General features: G+C 49.6%; 1 protein-coding gene across 2 annotated transcripts in view; it reads right to left on the reverse strand.

Moving 5' to 3' along the window:
- Positions 1-157: 157 nt before the first annotated feature.
- LOC139275981 (homeobox protein PKNOX1-like) overlaps positions 158-16,205 on the reverse strand; it is a 159,336-nt gene continuing 143,288 nt past the window's right edge. For both annotated transcript variants that reach the window (XM_070893268.1, XM_070893267.1), the window contains exons 9-11: positions 7,289-7,365; positions 4,395-4,570; positions 158-3,740 (exon numbers count right to left, since the gene is read on the reverse strand). In XM_070893268.1, coding sequence (XP_070749369.1) covers positions 3,529-3,740; positions 4,395-4,570; positions 7,289-7,365 — 465 coding nt within the window. In that variant the 3' untranslated portion in view covers positions 158-3,528. The remainder of the gene's footprint in view (positions 3,741-4,394; positions 4,571-7,288; positions 7,366-16,205) is intronic.

Consider the following 16,205-nt stretch of genomic DNA (forward strand, 5'->3'; position numbering starts at 1 on the left):
GTTACAGGCTGGAGAAGAACAATCCATTGGAGCAAAATGTTTCAAGCTCATTGAAACACTAGCTTGCAAATTACCAAATAGTTCTTGGAGTCACTAATGTGACACAAAGACCATTTAATTTAGAGCCAAGCTCCAACAACCCCTCCCCCCACCCTAAATAAGGTCACTATAACTAGTGAGATTTACAAAGCCCAGCTCTCCCTCCTGATAGGAATCTTCTGCTGAACACATTTACACAGCATCACATCCTCCTTCACTCACCCCAAGCCAGGCTACATAATTGTCCCTGCTTTATTTAAGGATTTACCAACGGGCCCTAAACAGTCAGCTTCCACTGTGTGGATAAGTAGTCAGAGTCCTGATCAAACATGAACACATAAACAAAGTATGGAAGTAGCAAGCACTGTGCTAATTCATTTAGAAAGATGGAGGCAAGCAGGCAGTGAGAGAGCATTCCTGAAAACTGCCCACAGTTTGGAAAGTGGGAGTCCTTCCCCAACAAGTCATGGGGTCTTTTAGCAAAGTTTAAACAGACAACTGAAAAGATTGGCCATATATGGCGAGGATGGGATTCTTCTGTCCCCTCCCCAGCATTGAGCCTCCACTCAGTCAGCAAGGCCCACAGCCACACAGGGCTGCTCACCTGGCCACACACAATGGCACAATACACAATCTAAACCCGTAAAAGACTTGCAATTCTACAGCGCCTTTCACGGCCACCGGATATCCCAGAGCGCTTTACAGCCAATTAAGTACTTTTGGAGTGAAGTCACTGTTATAATGTGGGAAACGCGGCAGACAATTTGCGCACAGCAAGCTCCCACAAACAGCAATGTGATAATTACCAGATCATCTGTATTTTGTTATGCTGATTGAGGGATAAATATTGTCCAGGACACCGGGGATAACTCCTCTGCTCCTCTTCAAAACAGTGCCATGGGATCTTTTACATCCACCTGAGAGAGCAGACGGTGCCTCGGTTTAACGTCTCACCTGAAAGATGGCACCTCCGACAGTGCAGCGCTCCCTCAGCACTGCACAGGGAATGTCAGCCTGAATTTTTTTTCTGTGCTCAAGTTCCTGGAGTGGGACTTTAACCCACAACCTTCTGAGAGGCGGATGTGTGCTACCCACTGAGGCACGGTGACACAGTAGATAAAACATTCCCCCTGCCTCTCGCCCTGTGCCAACAGACGGAAGAGATTGTGCCTCCCGAGCTCTTAGCCTCTAAAGGGTGCACTTGGTGTTTTGATTCCACTTCAGTCTATCGGCGTTTGCCTGCAACAGCAAATATTTACTGTTGGCCGTTTGTTGGCTCCTGTCCACCTCTCCAGGAAGATCACACTTTTTGAAATTTGGAAACAGAGTTACTGTGCTTTTTTCATTTTTGTAGCAGGTGTTTTCTAGCATTGTGCTGGGTGCTGATACGCTACAGGTGCCTTGTGTTGGTAATGGGCCAAAATCACTCGCTCCCAGAGGAGGGTGGCCACTGCTGGACACACACACCTGGCCCGTCCCAGGACACACATACCCCTGGCCCGTCCCAGGACACACACATCCCTGGCCCGTCCCTGGACACACATACCCCAGGCCCGTCCCTGGACACACACACCCCTGGCCCATCCCTGGACACACACACCCCTGGCCCGTCCCTGGACACACACACCCCTGGCCCGTCGCTGGACACACACACCCCTGGCCTGTCCCATGACACACACACCCCTGGCCCGTCCCTGGACACACACACCCCTGGCCCGTCCCATGACACACACACACACCTGGCCCGTACCTGGACACACATACCCCTGGCCCGTCCCTGGACACACACACCCCTGGCCCGTCCCTGGACACACACACCCCTGTCCCGTCCCATGACACACACACACCTGGCCTGTCCCAGGACACACATACCCCTGGCCCGTCCCTGGACACACACACCCCTGGCCCGTCCCAGGACACACACACCCCTGGCCCGTCCCAGGACACACACACCCCTGGCTCGTCCCAGGACATACACACCCCTGGCCCGTCCCAGGACACACACACACACACCTGGCCCGTCACAGCATGGGACACAGTTGGCTGCTTATACCATTGTAACAAGAATATAATTTAAATCTAGTCTGGTGCTTCTTTTCAGTTTAATAAATGAGAAGTGATAATGAAGTATTATAGCTCGGTGGGTAAATGTACTGTGTGGTACTGAACCGGGATATTCATGCCATCAATCCCAATCCAGCGGACTCTGACAGGACAGGTGAGGGTGCGTGACCGGGCCTCAGTGCCCTGAGCTAGGGCTAGGTCTGAGCAGCCTAACCATCTATCCGGGACCAGTGGCCAGGGGCAGGATGTTGTGGAGTGAGGCAAAGCTGTCAGGGCGGGAGGGAGTGAAATAACAGTTACCCAAAAAGGAGGAACTAATTACCATCCAAATTCACCATGACTGTATGGCACTCATTGCTCTGATGTTTGAAGTATACAAAGCTTACATTATTTGTATTAACAGAGGATCTCAGAGTACAGAGCTGGTCAAATAGGAGCAGAGAAGCTAGAGGGAGCAGGGTCGAATGAACAGAGGTGCTGCCCTCTCACACTGGCCTTGCTGTGGATGATGTACAGTACATGTGCCATAGATGGTACTCCTGGAGACAGCAGACTCCTTGTGTGTGCGCAGTGCCTGCCTCATGTACAGTGGACTATCTCCAATATAACCGGCCTGACTGACATCACCACCGGCCCCCAGAGCCGCCAACAGTAGAGAGCTGCTTGTTGTTGCCTCCACTTATTTCAGTGCCGGCAGCAAGAAAAGTAAAGAGAGGAGCAGGACATGTGGAGGTCACGGTCATTCGCCAAGGCCTGCTCAATCCTCTCCTGCACTAACCCAGGACACCGGGAGAAAAGGCATTAGCAACATAGCTCATCATTCTGGTACAATGGGAACACAGCTTACAGCTGCTCAGCACCACACTCCGACCTCTCCACCTGCTACTCCCAGCAGGAACGTTCAAATATGCACTCGGCCCCACACAAAAGGTCTTTGTGCTCACCTGAAGTTAGGGCTCAGCCCGTCCTCAAACCCAGGCTTTCCATAGTTTCATAAAACTAATCCGCGCTGGCTGCAAAATGTCTTTGACGATAAAATTCATCAACTAAAAACAAAGAGCAGGATTTTATCCAATAATTTGTTTGTGTCAGTTGGACAGCTCGGCAAAAAGATTCTGCAAATCACCTTTAAATTATGGCCAGTTATTTGAGCGGATAAAACACATCGACCGCACATGAAGTTGAAAGACTGGTGCTTCCGCCTGTACATCGACCGGTGAAGCGTTACCGTCTGCCCACATTAAAACAGCCAGTTCAATGTGAGAATATTCAAAGCCCCATTCATTCAATACAAGGTGAGATAGAAAAGTGTGCTCTCCTACCTATGTATAAAATACATCAGAAATAAAATGCACTGCGAGTGCAAAGAATAAAAATGCACGTCCTGTCCGCTTCCCATTGCTCATAGGGCCTCCCATTGTGGGCCTACTGCAACGAGTCGCTGTTGTCCAATGCTAGCCCACCAATGTTTGTTGCGGAAAGATCACTGTCGTCTTCTTCCACGCTGTTGCCAGAATCCTCGCCGCTCTGTCCGGCCATCATCACCTGCTGAACAGCCAGTGTTGCTCCATCAGACGACAAAGACTGCAGACTGTCCACGTTCACCGTCACTGGACTCGATATCGACACCATCGCACCTGCAGGGGGCCAAGGAGCATCCGGTTCACATATCACCCACACCTCCAACCTCACAGTCAGACACTGGGGAGGGGGGGGGGGGTGGCACTGGGGGAGGGCGCACTGGCCCACTAGGGGGAGGGGGACGCACGGCACACTGGGAGGGGGGCACTGGGGGAGGGCGCACTGCGGGAAGGAGGGGCACACTGGGGGAGGGCACACTGGGACAGGGGGCACTGGGGGAGGGGGCACATGGCACACTGGGAGAGGGGGCGCAGTCGGGGGGGCGGCGGGGGCGAGGGGCGCACTCGGTGGGGGGGGGGGCGAGGGGTGTGAGAGGGGGGTGTGGTGATGGGGCTGAGGGGTGGGGGAGGGGGAGTGAGGGGTGGGGGAGTGGAAGTGAGGGGTGGGGAGGGGGGTGAGGGGAGGGAGTTGAGGGGTGGGGGGAGGGGTGTGAGGGGTGGGGGAGGGGGGTGAGGGGTGGGGGAGGGGGGTGGGGGAGGGGGGCGGCGAGGGGGGGGGGGCGGAGGAGTGTGACGGGGGGTGAGGTGCCTACTCTGAAACCAATGTGGCAGTGAGTGGCCACTTGTACGGTTAACCTTCATCGCATTATTGAATGGTGCTTTCCATTGCAGAGAAGCGTGTTGTGGCTAGGTCCCGTGTGAATGACTTACTGTCTGACACTGTAATACTGGTTACGTGTTGCTGACCCACTCCTGCAGCAATGGAATCGGGCCAGAATCGTTGCACTGGCCGACTCTGTGTCTTGATCTTCTTGGCTTTGGGTGGAGTGTCTGGATTACTGGCATCAAGCATGGGTTGTAAAATCCGCCGTCGAGCATTGATGAACCTGTGGCCAGATACGGGGCAACTCAGCACAGGGTTCCATAAGAAATAGGAGCAGGTGTCGGCCATTTGGCCCCTCAAGCCTGCTCCGCCATTTAATAAGATCATGGCTACTCTGATCATGGACTCAGCTCCACTTCCCCGCCCGCTCCTCATAACCCTTCACTCCCTTATCGCTCAAAAAAAAAGGTCTATCTCCGCCTTAAATATATTGAATGACCCAGCCTCCACAGCTCTCTGCTGCAGAGAATTCAACAGATTTACAACCCTCAGAGAAGAAATTCCTCCTCATCTCAGATTTAAATGGGTGGCCCCTTATTCTAAGATTATGTCCCCTAGTTTTAGTTTCCCCTATGAGTGGAAATATCCTCTCTGCATCCACCTTGTCGACCCTATTTGGTAGTGCACTCTTTTGTTTGTATGCTCTGTCCCTTCCTGACATAATCTGGTTATCCTGACCACAATCACCTTCCTGCATTGCTTCCTTTTCTTTTCTCTTTAGCATTCGAGATTTCTCTCCACTGTGACCCTCCCCCCACCTCCCCACTTATTTAGTTTAAAGCCCTGTCTACATCCTCTCTGCATCCACCTTGTCGAGCCCCCTCATTATCTTATATGTTTCAATAAGATCACCTCTCATTCTTCTGAACTCCAATGGGTAGAGGCCCAACCTACTCAACCTTTCTTCATAAGTCAAACCCCTCATCTCCGGAATCAACCTAGTGAACCTTCTCTGAACTGCCTCCAATGCAAATATATCCTTCCTTAAATACAGAGACCAAAACTGTACGCAGTACTCTAGGTGTGGCCTCACCAATGCACTGTACAGTTGTAGCAGGACTTTTCTGCTTTTATACTCTATCCCCCTTGCAATAAAGGCCAACATTTCACTTGCTGTACCTGCATACTAACTTTTTGTGTTTCATGCACAAGAACCTCCAGGTCCCTCTGTACTGAAAATACTTTGCAAATTTTCTCTGTTTAAATTATAATTTGCTTTTCTATTATTTCTGCCAAAGTGGATAACCTCACATTTTCCCACATTATACTCTATCTGCCAAATTTTTGCCCACTCACTTAGCCTGTCTCTATCTCTTTGCAGATTTTTTGTGTCCTCCTCACAATTTGCTTTCCCACCCATCTTTGTATCATCAGCAAACTTGGCTACATTACACTCGGTCCCTTCATCCAAGTCATTAATATAGATTGTAAATAGTTGAGGCCCCAGCACCGATCCCTGCGACACCCCACTAGTTACTGTTTGCCAACCGGAAAATGACCCATTTATCCCAACTATCTGTTCTCTACTAGTTAGCCAATCCTCTATCCATGCTAATATATTACCCCCAACTCCATGAACTTTTATCTTCTGCAGTGACCTTTCATGTGGCACCATATCGAATGCTTTCTGGAAATCCAAATACACCACATCCACTGGTTCCCCCTTATCCACCCTGCTCATTACATCCTCAAAGAACTCGAGCAAGTTTGACAAACATGATTTCCCTTTCATAAAACCATGCTGACTCTGCTTGATTGTATTATGCTTTTCCAAATGTCCCGCTACTGCTTCCTTAATAATGGACTCGAGCATTTTCCCAACAACAGATGTTAGGCTAACTGGTCTATAGTTTCCTGCTTTTTGTATGCCTCCTTTTTTTAAATAGGGGCATTACATTTGCAGTTTTCCAATTCGCTAGGACCGCCCCAGATTCTAGGGAATTTTGGTAGTTTACAACCAATGCATCCACTATCCCTGCAGCCACTTCTTTTAAGACCCTAGGATGTAAGCTATTGGGTCCAGGGGACTTGTCCGCCTTTAGTCCCATTATTTTATTGAGTACTACTTCTTTAGTGATAGTGATTGTATTAAATTCCTCCCTCCCAAAAGCCCGATTATCCACTATTGAGATGTTTTTCGTGTCTTCTACCGTGAAGACCGATACAAAATATTTGTTCAACGTCTCTGCCATTTCCCTGTTCTGCATTATTAATTCCTCAGTCTCATCCTCCACTCCCAATCATCGCTTTCTCCACCCTCCATAAACATCAGCTTCTCGCTGCCCCGATCCCACCCTCCCCGAGCCCCACTCACTCCACCCCCGCCCTCCCCGAGCCCCACTCACCCCACCCCCGCCCTCCCCGAGCCCCACTCACGCCCTCTCAGAGCCCCACTCACCCACCCCTGCCCTCCCCGAGCCCCACTCACCTCACCCTTCAACAGGCTCCAAACTCCACAACACCTCACATTTCATCCTGACATTTAAATTTCTCCAATCTGTGCTCACTCCCTTTCTCTGCACCCTCCCCCTCCCTCAGCCACCCCTCCCTCCCTCTGACCCCAAACCCCTTCGCCAGCCATCCAACCCCATTTCCCTGGCCACCCCCGAAATCAACCCTCCAACCCCAAACCCGTCCCCTCCCAACCCACTCCCCCCACCCCCCTTCCTCCCTCTCCCCACCCCCTCCATCCGATCCCAACCCCCTCCTACCCCAAAACCCCAACCACATCTCACCCCCTCCTCCCCAACCCCCGTCCCCACCCCCCAACTTCCCCTCCGCCACCACCCCCATAGTTGCTGGAGGTTGCCCCCTACTGCCCTGGGGTGACAGCAGTTAAAAGCACGGTCTGGTTACTGGATGTAATAGTTTGGAATGCAGTACCAGGAAAAGTGCAGGTTTAATTGAAGCTCAGATACTCTCCATGAGTACACGCACTCACCAGTTGTTAACCTGTAGGAGTGTGAGGTTAGTTTGACCTGCGATTTGCCTCTTCTCATCTTCTGTCGGGTACGGATGCTGGGGACAAGAAAGAGGAGTTCAGTTACGGGGCAGCTGTACAACAACAGATACAACAAATGAGTTTCAGTAACTGCAGACTTTCACTAAAAACAGGAGTCGATTTTCAATTCGGACATCTAGAGAGTCTCAATAAAACCAAATATACAAATATAACAATCTTGACTCAGCAGCTTAAATCTGATACGCCCTCTTTTCATGAGAAATATTCCTCTGGCTGATGAAATAAATGGAAATCACAATGTTACACCGACAACAACTTGAATTTACATAGCATCTTTAACATCGTAAAGCACCCACCGAGAGGGCGCAGCTGCAAAAACTCAATGCACACAATCCGGGCGTATGTAAGAGTATCACTTCAGGAGGAACCATTATCCCCCTAACTCCGCTTTTCTCTCTCTCTCTCTCTCTTTCTTTCTTTTCCCCCCCTCTCTTCCTCTCATTTTCCCTCCCTCACATTTTCCCGCCATCTCCCTTTCCTTTCCCTCCCCTCTCTCTTTCTCTCTTTCCCTCCCCACCTCTCTTTCCCTCCCCCTCTCTCTTTCCTTCCCCCTCTCTTTCCCTCCTTCCCTCTGTTATGTATGCAACACCTTGTAATCAGCATTCTACCGCCACCAGAGGGCGCATCTGTTGGAGTCCCAAGGGATCCCAGCATCCATTGGGAGCACTGTATATACGCAGGCCTCCCATGCTGTGCCGGCACTCTGGAGTCATAATAAAGAGACTAAGGTCACACTTACTCAAGTCTACGGTACTCAATCACGTTGCTTTATTCGAGACGTAACAACTGGCGACGATATAACGAACCATCACGCGAAAATGCAGAGAACTGTTGGTATTCTGGAGAAATTCTCAGAAGGTGATGATTGGGAAGCCTTCGTGGAGCGACTTGACGAATACTTCGTGGTCAACGAGCTGGAAGGGAATGAGAACACTGCCAAATAAAGGGCGATTCTCCTCACCGTCTGCGGGGCAACAACCTATGGCCTCAAGAAGAATCTTCTTGCTCCGGTGAAACCAACAACCGAATCGTATGAAGAACTGTGTATGCTGGTCCGGGAGCACCTAAATCCGAAGGACAGCGTTCTGACGGCAAGGTATCGATTTTACACATGTCAACGGTCTGAAGGCCAGAAAGTAGCTACGTCGCCAAACTAAGGCGCCTTGCAGGACATTGCGAATTCGATGGATTCCTGGAGCAAATGCTAAGAGACTTTTTTGTGCTTGGCATTGGCCATGAGGTTATCCTTCACAAACTATTGACTGTTGAAACATCGAACCTGAGCAAAGCCATAACGATAGCCCAGACATTTATGTCCACCAGCGATAACACACAAACAAATTTTGCAGCATAAAGATGCTTCGGCAAGTACTGTACACAAAGTAACGTCGTTTTCAGGCAGGAATGCATATGGCAGAACATATGCAGCTGCACGACCTCAGATGACTCAGAGTCCGCCATCAAGTGTGAATGCGAGGCAACTAACACCTTGTTGGCGCTGCGGAGGTGATCATTGAGCCCATCAATGCCGCTTCAAACACTATGCGTGCAAAGGCTGTGGAACAATGGGAAACCTCCAGCGAATGTGCAGACGAGCTGCAAACACTGCAAACCATCACGTTGCAGAGGAAGGCCGATCCATGGCGAATCAAACTGAACTAGAGACTTGAACCGAGGAGGCAGAAGTGTACGGGGTACACACCTTCACCACGAAATGTCCACCAATCATGTTAAAAGTTGAACTGAACGCAATTCCAGTATCCATGGAATTGGACACGGGTTCGAGTCAGTCCATCATGAGCGAAAAGGCCTTCGAGAGGCTGTGGTGCAACAAGGCACAAAGGCCCAAGCTGAGCCCTATTCATACCAAGCTGAGAACTTACACTAAAGAGCTGATCCCTGTAATTGGCAGTGCAGCAGTAAAAGTCTCCTATGATGGAGCGGTGCACGAACTACCACTGTGGATTGTATCAGGAGATGGCCCCACACTGTTCGGCAGAAGCTGGCTGGGAAAAATCCGCTGGAACTGGGACAACATCCGAGCGCTTTCATCCATCAACAACGCCTCATGTGCCCAGGTTCTGAGCAAGTTTCCGTCGTTGTTTGTCCAGGCATCAGAAATTTCTCTGGGACGAAGATGCAGATCCACTTGGTTCCCGGTACACGACCCATCCACCACAGGGCACGTGCGGTGCCATACATGATGCGAGAGAAAGTGGAGATCAAGTTGGACCGGCTGCAACGAGAGGGCATCATTGTGCCGGTTGAGTTCAACGAGTGGGCCAGTCCAATTGTTCCGGTTCTCAAGGGCGATGGCATGGTCAGAATTTGTGGGGACTATAAAGTAACGATTAACCGTTTATCGCTGCAGGACCAGTACCCGCTACCCAAGGCAGACGACTTATTTGCGACGCTGGCAGGAGGGAAGACGTTCACCAAGTTGGACCTGATCTCGGCCTGCATGTCGCAGGAGCTGGCAGAATCTTCGAAAGGCCTCACCTGCATCAACATGCACAAAGGTCTGTTCAACTACAATAGATGCCCGTTTGGGATTCGATCGGCCGCGGCTATTTTTCAAAGGAACATGGAGAGTGTTAAAGTCGGTTCCCGCACTGTGGTTTTCCAGGACGACATATTGATCACAGGTCGGGACACCATCGAACACTTGCAGAACCTGGAAGAGGTTCTAAGTCGGCTAGATTGCGTGGGACTCAGGTTGAAATGCTCGAAGTGTGTTTTCCCGGCGCCAGAGGTCGAGTTCTTAGGGAGAAGAATCGCGGCAGACGGCATCAGATCCACGGACGTCAAGGGGGGCCATCAAGAACACGCGGAGACCACAGAACGTGACGGAGCTGCGGTAGTTCCTGGGGCTCCTCAAATATTTTGGTAATTTCCTACCCGGGTTAAGCACCCTGCTAGAACCTCTACACATGTGTTGCTACGCAAGGGAGATGACTGGGTATGGGGGAAATCACAAGAGACTGCTTTTGAGAAAGCCAGAAATCTGTTATGTTCCAACAAACTACTTGTTCTGTATGACCCATGTAAACTGTTGTGTATCTGTAAAGCATGCACTCCCATGTTCCGCCACCAGGGAGCACATCCCTTGGGAGCACTGTATATAAGCCGACCCCTAAGGCCTGTTCCTCACTCTGGAGTGTCTTAATAAAGATTGAGGTCACTGTTACTTTAACCTCCCTGTGTGCAGTCTCATCTGTGTTAGGAACACAACATAAACGTTTAGTGCTAGCTTGTGATGCGTCTTTGTACGGGGTCGGGTGTGTGTTACAACAAGCAAACGAATCGGGAACATTGCAACCGGTCGCTTAGGCGTCCAGGAGTTTGTCCAAGGCCGAAAGGGCCTACAGCATGATTGAGAAAGAAGCTCTGGCATGCGTTTACGGGGGGAAAAAAAATGCACCAGTATCTGTTTTGGCTTAAGTTCGAGTTAGAAACTGACCATAAGCCGCTCATATCGCTATTCTCAGAGAGCAACGGTATTAATACCAATGCCTCTGCTCGCATCCAAAGATGGGCGCTCACACTGTCTGCATATAACTATGTAATTTGCCACAGGCCAGGCACAGAGAATTGCGCTGATGCCCTCTGTCGGATACCATTGCCCACCACCGGGGTGGAAATGGCACAGCCTGCAGACTTGCTGTTGGTGATGGATGCATTTGAAAACGAAAAGTCACCCGTTACGGCCCACCAGATCCGGACCTGGACCAGCCAGGATCCTTTACTGTCCTTGTAAAAAAACTGTGTCCTCCATGCTCGTCCAGCGTCCCAGCGGAGATGCATGAAGAGATCAAGCCATTCCAGCGGCGCAAAGACAAAATGTCCATACAGGCGGACTGTCTTTTGTGGGGTAATCACGTGGTTTTGCCGAAGAAAAAGCAGGGAAACGTTCATACGCGACCGACACAGTACCAACCGAGGTATAGTAATGATGAAAGCTACAGCCAGATCCCATGTATGGTGCCCCGGCATCCACTCAGATTTGGAGTCTTGCGTGCACCAGTGCAACACTTGCTCTCAACTGAGCAATGCACCCAGGGAGGCACTGCTAAGTTTGTGGTAATGGCCCTCCAAACTGTGGTCTAGGATCCATGTTGACTTCGCTGGCCCGTTTCTAGGCAAAATGTTCTTGGTTGTTGTGGATGCTTATTCAAAATGGATTGTGTGTGTAATAATGTCTGTAAGCACGTCCACTGCCACCATCGAAAACCTACGAGCCATGTTTGCCACGCACGGCCTGCCTGATGTCCTTGTCAGCAACAATGGGCCATGCTTCACCAGCGCTGAATTCAAGGAATTCATGACCCACAATGGGATCAAGCACGTCACATCTGCCCTGTTCAAGCCCACATCTAATGGCCAGGCTGAACGGGCAGTCCAAACCATCAAGCAAAGCTTGAAATGCATGTCGGAAGGCTCCCTGCAGACCCACCTGTCCCGAGTCCTGCTCAGCTGCCGCACAAGACCCCATTCGCTCACTGGGGCTCCCCCTGCCGAACTGCTTATGAAAAGGGCACTCAAAACAAGGCTCTCTTTAGTCCACCCGGATCTCCATGATCATGTCGAGGGCAGGCGGCATCAACAATGCATGTACCATGATCGCGCAAAGTTGTCAACCGATATTGAAGTCAATGACCCTGTATTTGTACTCAACCATGAACATGGTCCCAAATGGCTTGCTGGCACTGTCGTAGCCGAAGAAGGGAGTAGGGTGTTCCAGATCAAACTCGTAAAGGGACTAACTTGCAGAAAGCATTTGGACCAAACCAAACTGCGATTCACAGACAGCCACGAGCAACCTGAAGAGGACACCACCAACTTCGACCCTCTGACACACACACAAGTGGCAATCGACATCACGAAGTTGAACTCATCATCCCCAGCAGCCCAGCAAGGCCAGCTGCGCAGCAGCCCAACGAAGGCCCAACCAACTCACCTGCATTTGTACAGAGACGATCGACTAGGGAGCGAAAAGCCCCAGATCGTCTCACCCTGTAAATAAGTGTACTACTGACTTTGGGGGGGGGGGGGGGGGGAGGAGATGTTATGTATGCAACACCCATGTAACCAGCATTCTACCGCCACCAGAGGGCACATCTGTTGGAGTCCCAAGGGAGCACAGTACTCAGTCACATTGCTTTATTCGAGACGTAACACCCTCTCCCCCTCTCTCTTTCCCTCCCCCCCTCCTCTCTTTTCCTTCCCCTCTCTCTCCCCCTCCTCTCTTTCTCTCTTTCCCTCCCCCTCTCTCTCTCTTTTTCCCTACCCCCCTCTCTCTTTCCCTTCCTCTCTCTTCATTCCCCCCTTCTCCCTCTCTCTTTCCCTTCCCCCCCTCTCTCTCTCTCTCTTTCCCTCCCCCTCTCTTCCCCCCCCCTCTCTCTCTTTCCTTTCCCTCCCCTCCCCCCCTCTCTCTCTCTCTCTTTCCCTCCCCCTCCCCCCCCCCCTCTCTCTCTCTCTCTTTCCCTCCCCCTCCCCCCCCCTCTCTTTCCCTCCCCCTCTCTCTCTCTTTCCCTCCCCCTCTCACTCTCTCTCTCTCTTTCCCTTCCCTCCCCCCTCTCTCTCTCTCTTTCCCTCCCCCTCTCTCTCTCTCTCTCTCTCTCTTTCCATCCCCCTCTCTCTATCTCTCTCTCTTTCCCTCCCCCTCTCACTCTCTCTCTCTCTCTCTCTCTTTCCCTCCCCCTCCCCCTCTCTGGTAATGTGCAATGAGACAGGATTAATTAATGATCTCAGTAAAGGATCCTCTTGGGAAGAGTGATCATAGCATGGTAGAATTTCAAATTCAGTTTGAGGGTGACAAAGCTAGGTCTCAAACCAGTGTCCTGAACTTAAATAAAGGCAATTACAAAAGTATGAAGGCAAAGTTGGCTAAAGTGGACTGGGAAAGTAGATTAAAGGATAAGACGATAGGGTAAAGGGTAAGAGAGCAATGGCAACATTTAAAGAGATATTTTATAACTCTCAGCAAAGATATATTCCAGTGAGAAAGATAGACTCTAAGAGAAGGATGAACCATCCGTGGCTAACTAAGGAAGTAAAGGATGATATCAAATTGAAAACAAAGGCATACAATGTTGTGAAGAATAGTGGAAGGCCAGAGGATTGGGAAATTTTTAGAAACCAGCAAAGGACTAAAAAAATGAGAGAGAGAGAAGATAGATTATGAGAGTAAACTAGCAATATAAAAACAGACAGTAAGAGCTTCTACATGTATATATAAAGAGTAACTAAAGTAAACGTTGGTCCTTTAGAGGATGAGGCTGGAGAATTAATAATGGGAAACAGGAAAATGGCAGTGACTTTGAACAAATATTTTGCATCAGCCTTCACGATAGAAGACACTAAAAGCATCATAATCAAGGGGGGGAACTTAAAACAATTACTGTCACTAGAGAAAATGTGCTAGCCAAACTATTGGGACTAAAGGTGGACAAGTCCCCTGGACCTGATGGCCTGTTCTTAAAAGAAGTGACTGCAGAGATAGTGGATGCATTGGTTGTAATCTACCAAAATTCCTTGGATGTCCCAGCAGATTGGAAACCGCAAATATAATGCCCCTATTTAAGAAAGGAGGGAGACAGAAAGCAGGAAACTATAGGCCAGTTCGCCTAACATCTGTCAATGGGGAAAATGCTGGAGGCCGCCATTAAGGAAGTAGTAGCAGGACATTTAGAAAATCATAATGCAGAGCCAACATGGTTTTATAAAAGGGAAATCATGTTTGACAAATTTGCTGGAGTTTTTTGAGGATGTAACGAGCAGGGTGGATAAGGGGATGTGGTGTATTTGAACTTCCAGAAGACATTCGATAAGGTGTCACATGAAAGGTTACTGCACAAGATAAGAGCTCACTGGATTGAGGATAATATATTAGCATGGATAGAGGATTGGCTAACTAACAGAAAACAGAGAGTCGGGATAAATGGGTCATTTTTAGGTAGGCAAACTAGTGGGGTGGGTGCCACAGGGATCGGTGCTGGGGCCTCAACTATTTACAATCTATATTAATGACTTGGATGAAGGGACCGAGTGCAACGTAGCCAAAATCTGCTGATGATACGAAGACAGGTGGAAAAGCAAGTTGTGAGGAGGACACAAAGAACCTGCAAAGGGATATAGGTAGGCTAAGTGAGTGGGGAAACATTTGGCAGATACAGTATAATGTGAGGTTATCCACTTTGGTAGGAAGAATAAAAATGGAAATTATTTAAATGGGGAGAGATTACAAAATTCTGCGGTAGAGGGGGATCTGTGGGTCCTTGCACATGAAACACAAAAAGTTAGTATGCAGGTTCAGCAAGTGATCAGGAAGGCAAATAGAATGTTGCCCTTTATTGCAAGGGGGATAGAGTATAAAAGCAGAGAAGTCCTGCTACAACTGTACAGGGTATTGGTGAGGCCACACCTGAAGTACTGCGTACAGTTTTGGTCTCCGTATTTAAGGAAGGATATATTTGCATTGGAGGCAATTCAGATAAGGTTCACAAGGTTGATTCCGGAGATGAGGGGGTTGACTTATGAAGAAAGGTTGAGCAGGTTGGGCCTCCACTCGAAGGAGTTTAGAAGGAGTTTAGGTGATCTCATTGAAACATATAAGATTCGGGGGGGGCTCGAAAGAGTGATGCGAAGAGGATGTTTCCACTCGTGGGGCATCTAGAACTGGGGGGCATATTTTCAGTATACAGGGTTGCCCATTTAAAACTGAGATGAGGAAGAAGTCTTCTCTCAGAAGATTATAAATCTGTGGAATTCTCTGCCCCAGTGAGCTGTGGAGGCTGGATCATTGTATATATTTAAGGTTGAGACAGATATATTTTGGAACGATAAGGGAATAAAGGGCTTTGGGCAGGAAAGTAAAGTTGAGGTCAGGATCAGATCAGCCGTGAACTTACTGAATCACGGAGCAGGCTCGAGGGGCCGAATGGCTTGCTCCTGTTCCTATTTCTTGTGTTCTTATGTTTTTTCCTCCTTCTCTCGCTTTTCCTCCCTCTCTCTCTTCCTCCCTCCCCCACTCTCTTCCTCCCTCTTTCTCGCTCGATCTTTTCTCTCCCTCCTCTCGCTCTCCCCCTCACTCTGTGGTGCAGCATACCAGATTACCAACAAGCTGTGCCACTAGGAATACACTGCAGCAGAATTCTGGTCATTGGGGATTTTAGATCTGAACGTTCAGCCTGAACTCTTGCAGTGCCCACATTCAGTCCCTCCAATCCCCACCCAAGTGCTTGTTCTCCACATGTAACTGAAGTTTGTGTGAATGTGGGATGCAGACTAGCCATCCGCTGGATCACAGCCTCAGGTTGTCAACTCTTTTAGATTGTCTTGGAGTCTCTGGATGATTAATCTCCCGGACTCTCCTGTGAGCAGCTCGGGAGAAAAATGACAGGGACCTACTCTCCTCCCATTTCAGTCCTCCTCAGGAGCAATGTGCCCAGGATGCAATGCAATGGAGAGAGCCATTTCTTGAGTGCAGGGGATTGTGGGTATTCTAGCCACCGTTAATGGCCGATTGCCGTAAGGATCGGCGTGGCATTTGGAGGTGGGAAGTCATATGATGAAACCTCCCAGTTTACGGTGCAAGAGTTGGCCACATGACCCCAGCCAGGAGGTGTGAACAGTGATCTGGGACAGTTTGTCCTGTACTGGTTTCATTCGTTTTAGCACCTGGGACTAAATCTTTCTGGTCAGACTGTGCTTCTGGAACCAAACCTCAGTTGAACTTGGATTTGTACCAGTTCCACAAAGCGCAGCGTTACCAGGATACAAACATAACTCTTCAAAAGGGGGAGTTACACATTGACAACAGGGAGAACACAACAAG

This window comes from Pristiophorus japonicus, chromosome 11, assembly GCF_044704955.1.
Source record: "Pristiophorus japonicus isolate sPriJap1 chromosome 11, sPriJap1.hap1, whole genome shotgun sequence".
NCBI classification, from domain to species: domain Eukaryota; kingdom Metazoa; phylum Chordata; class Chondrichthyes; family Pristiophoridae; genus Pristiophorus; species Pristiophorus japonicus.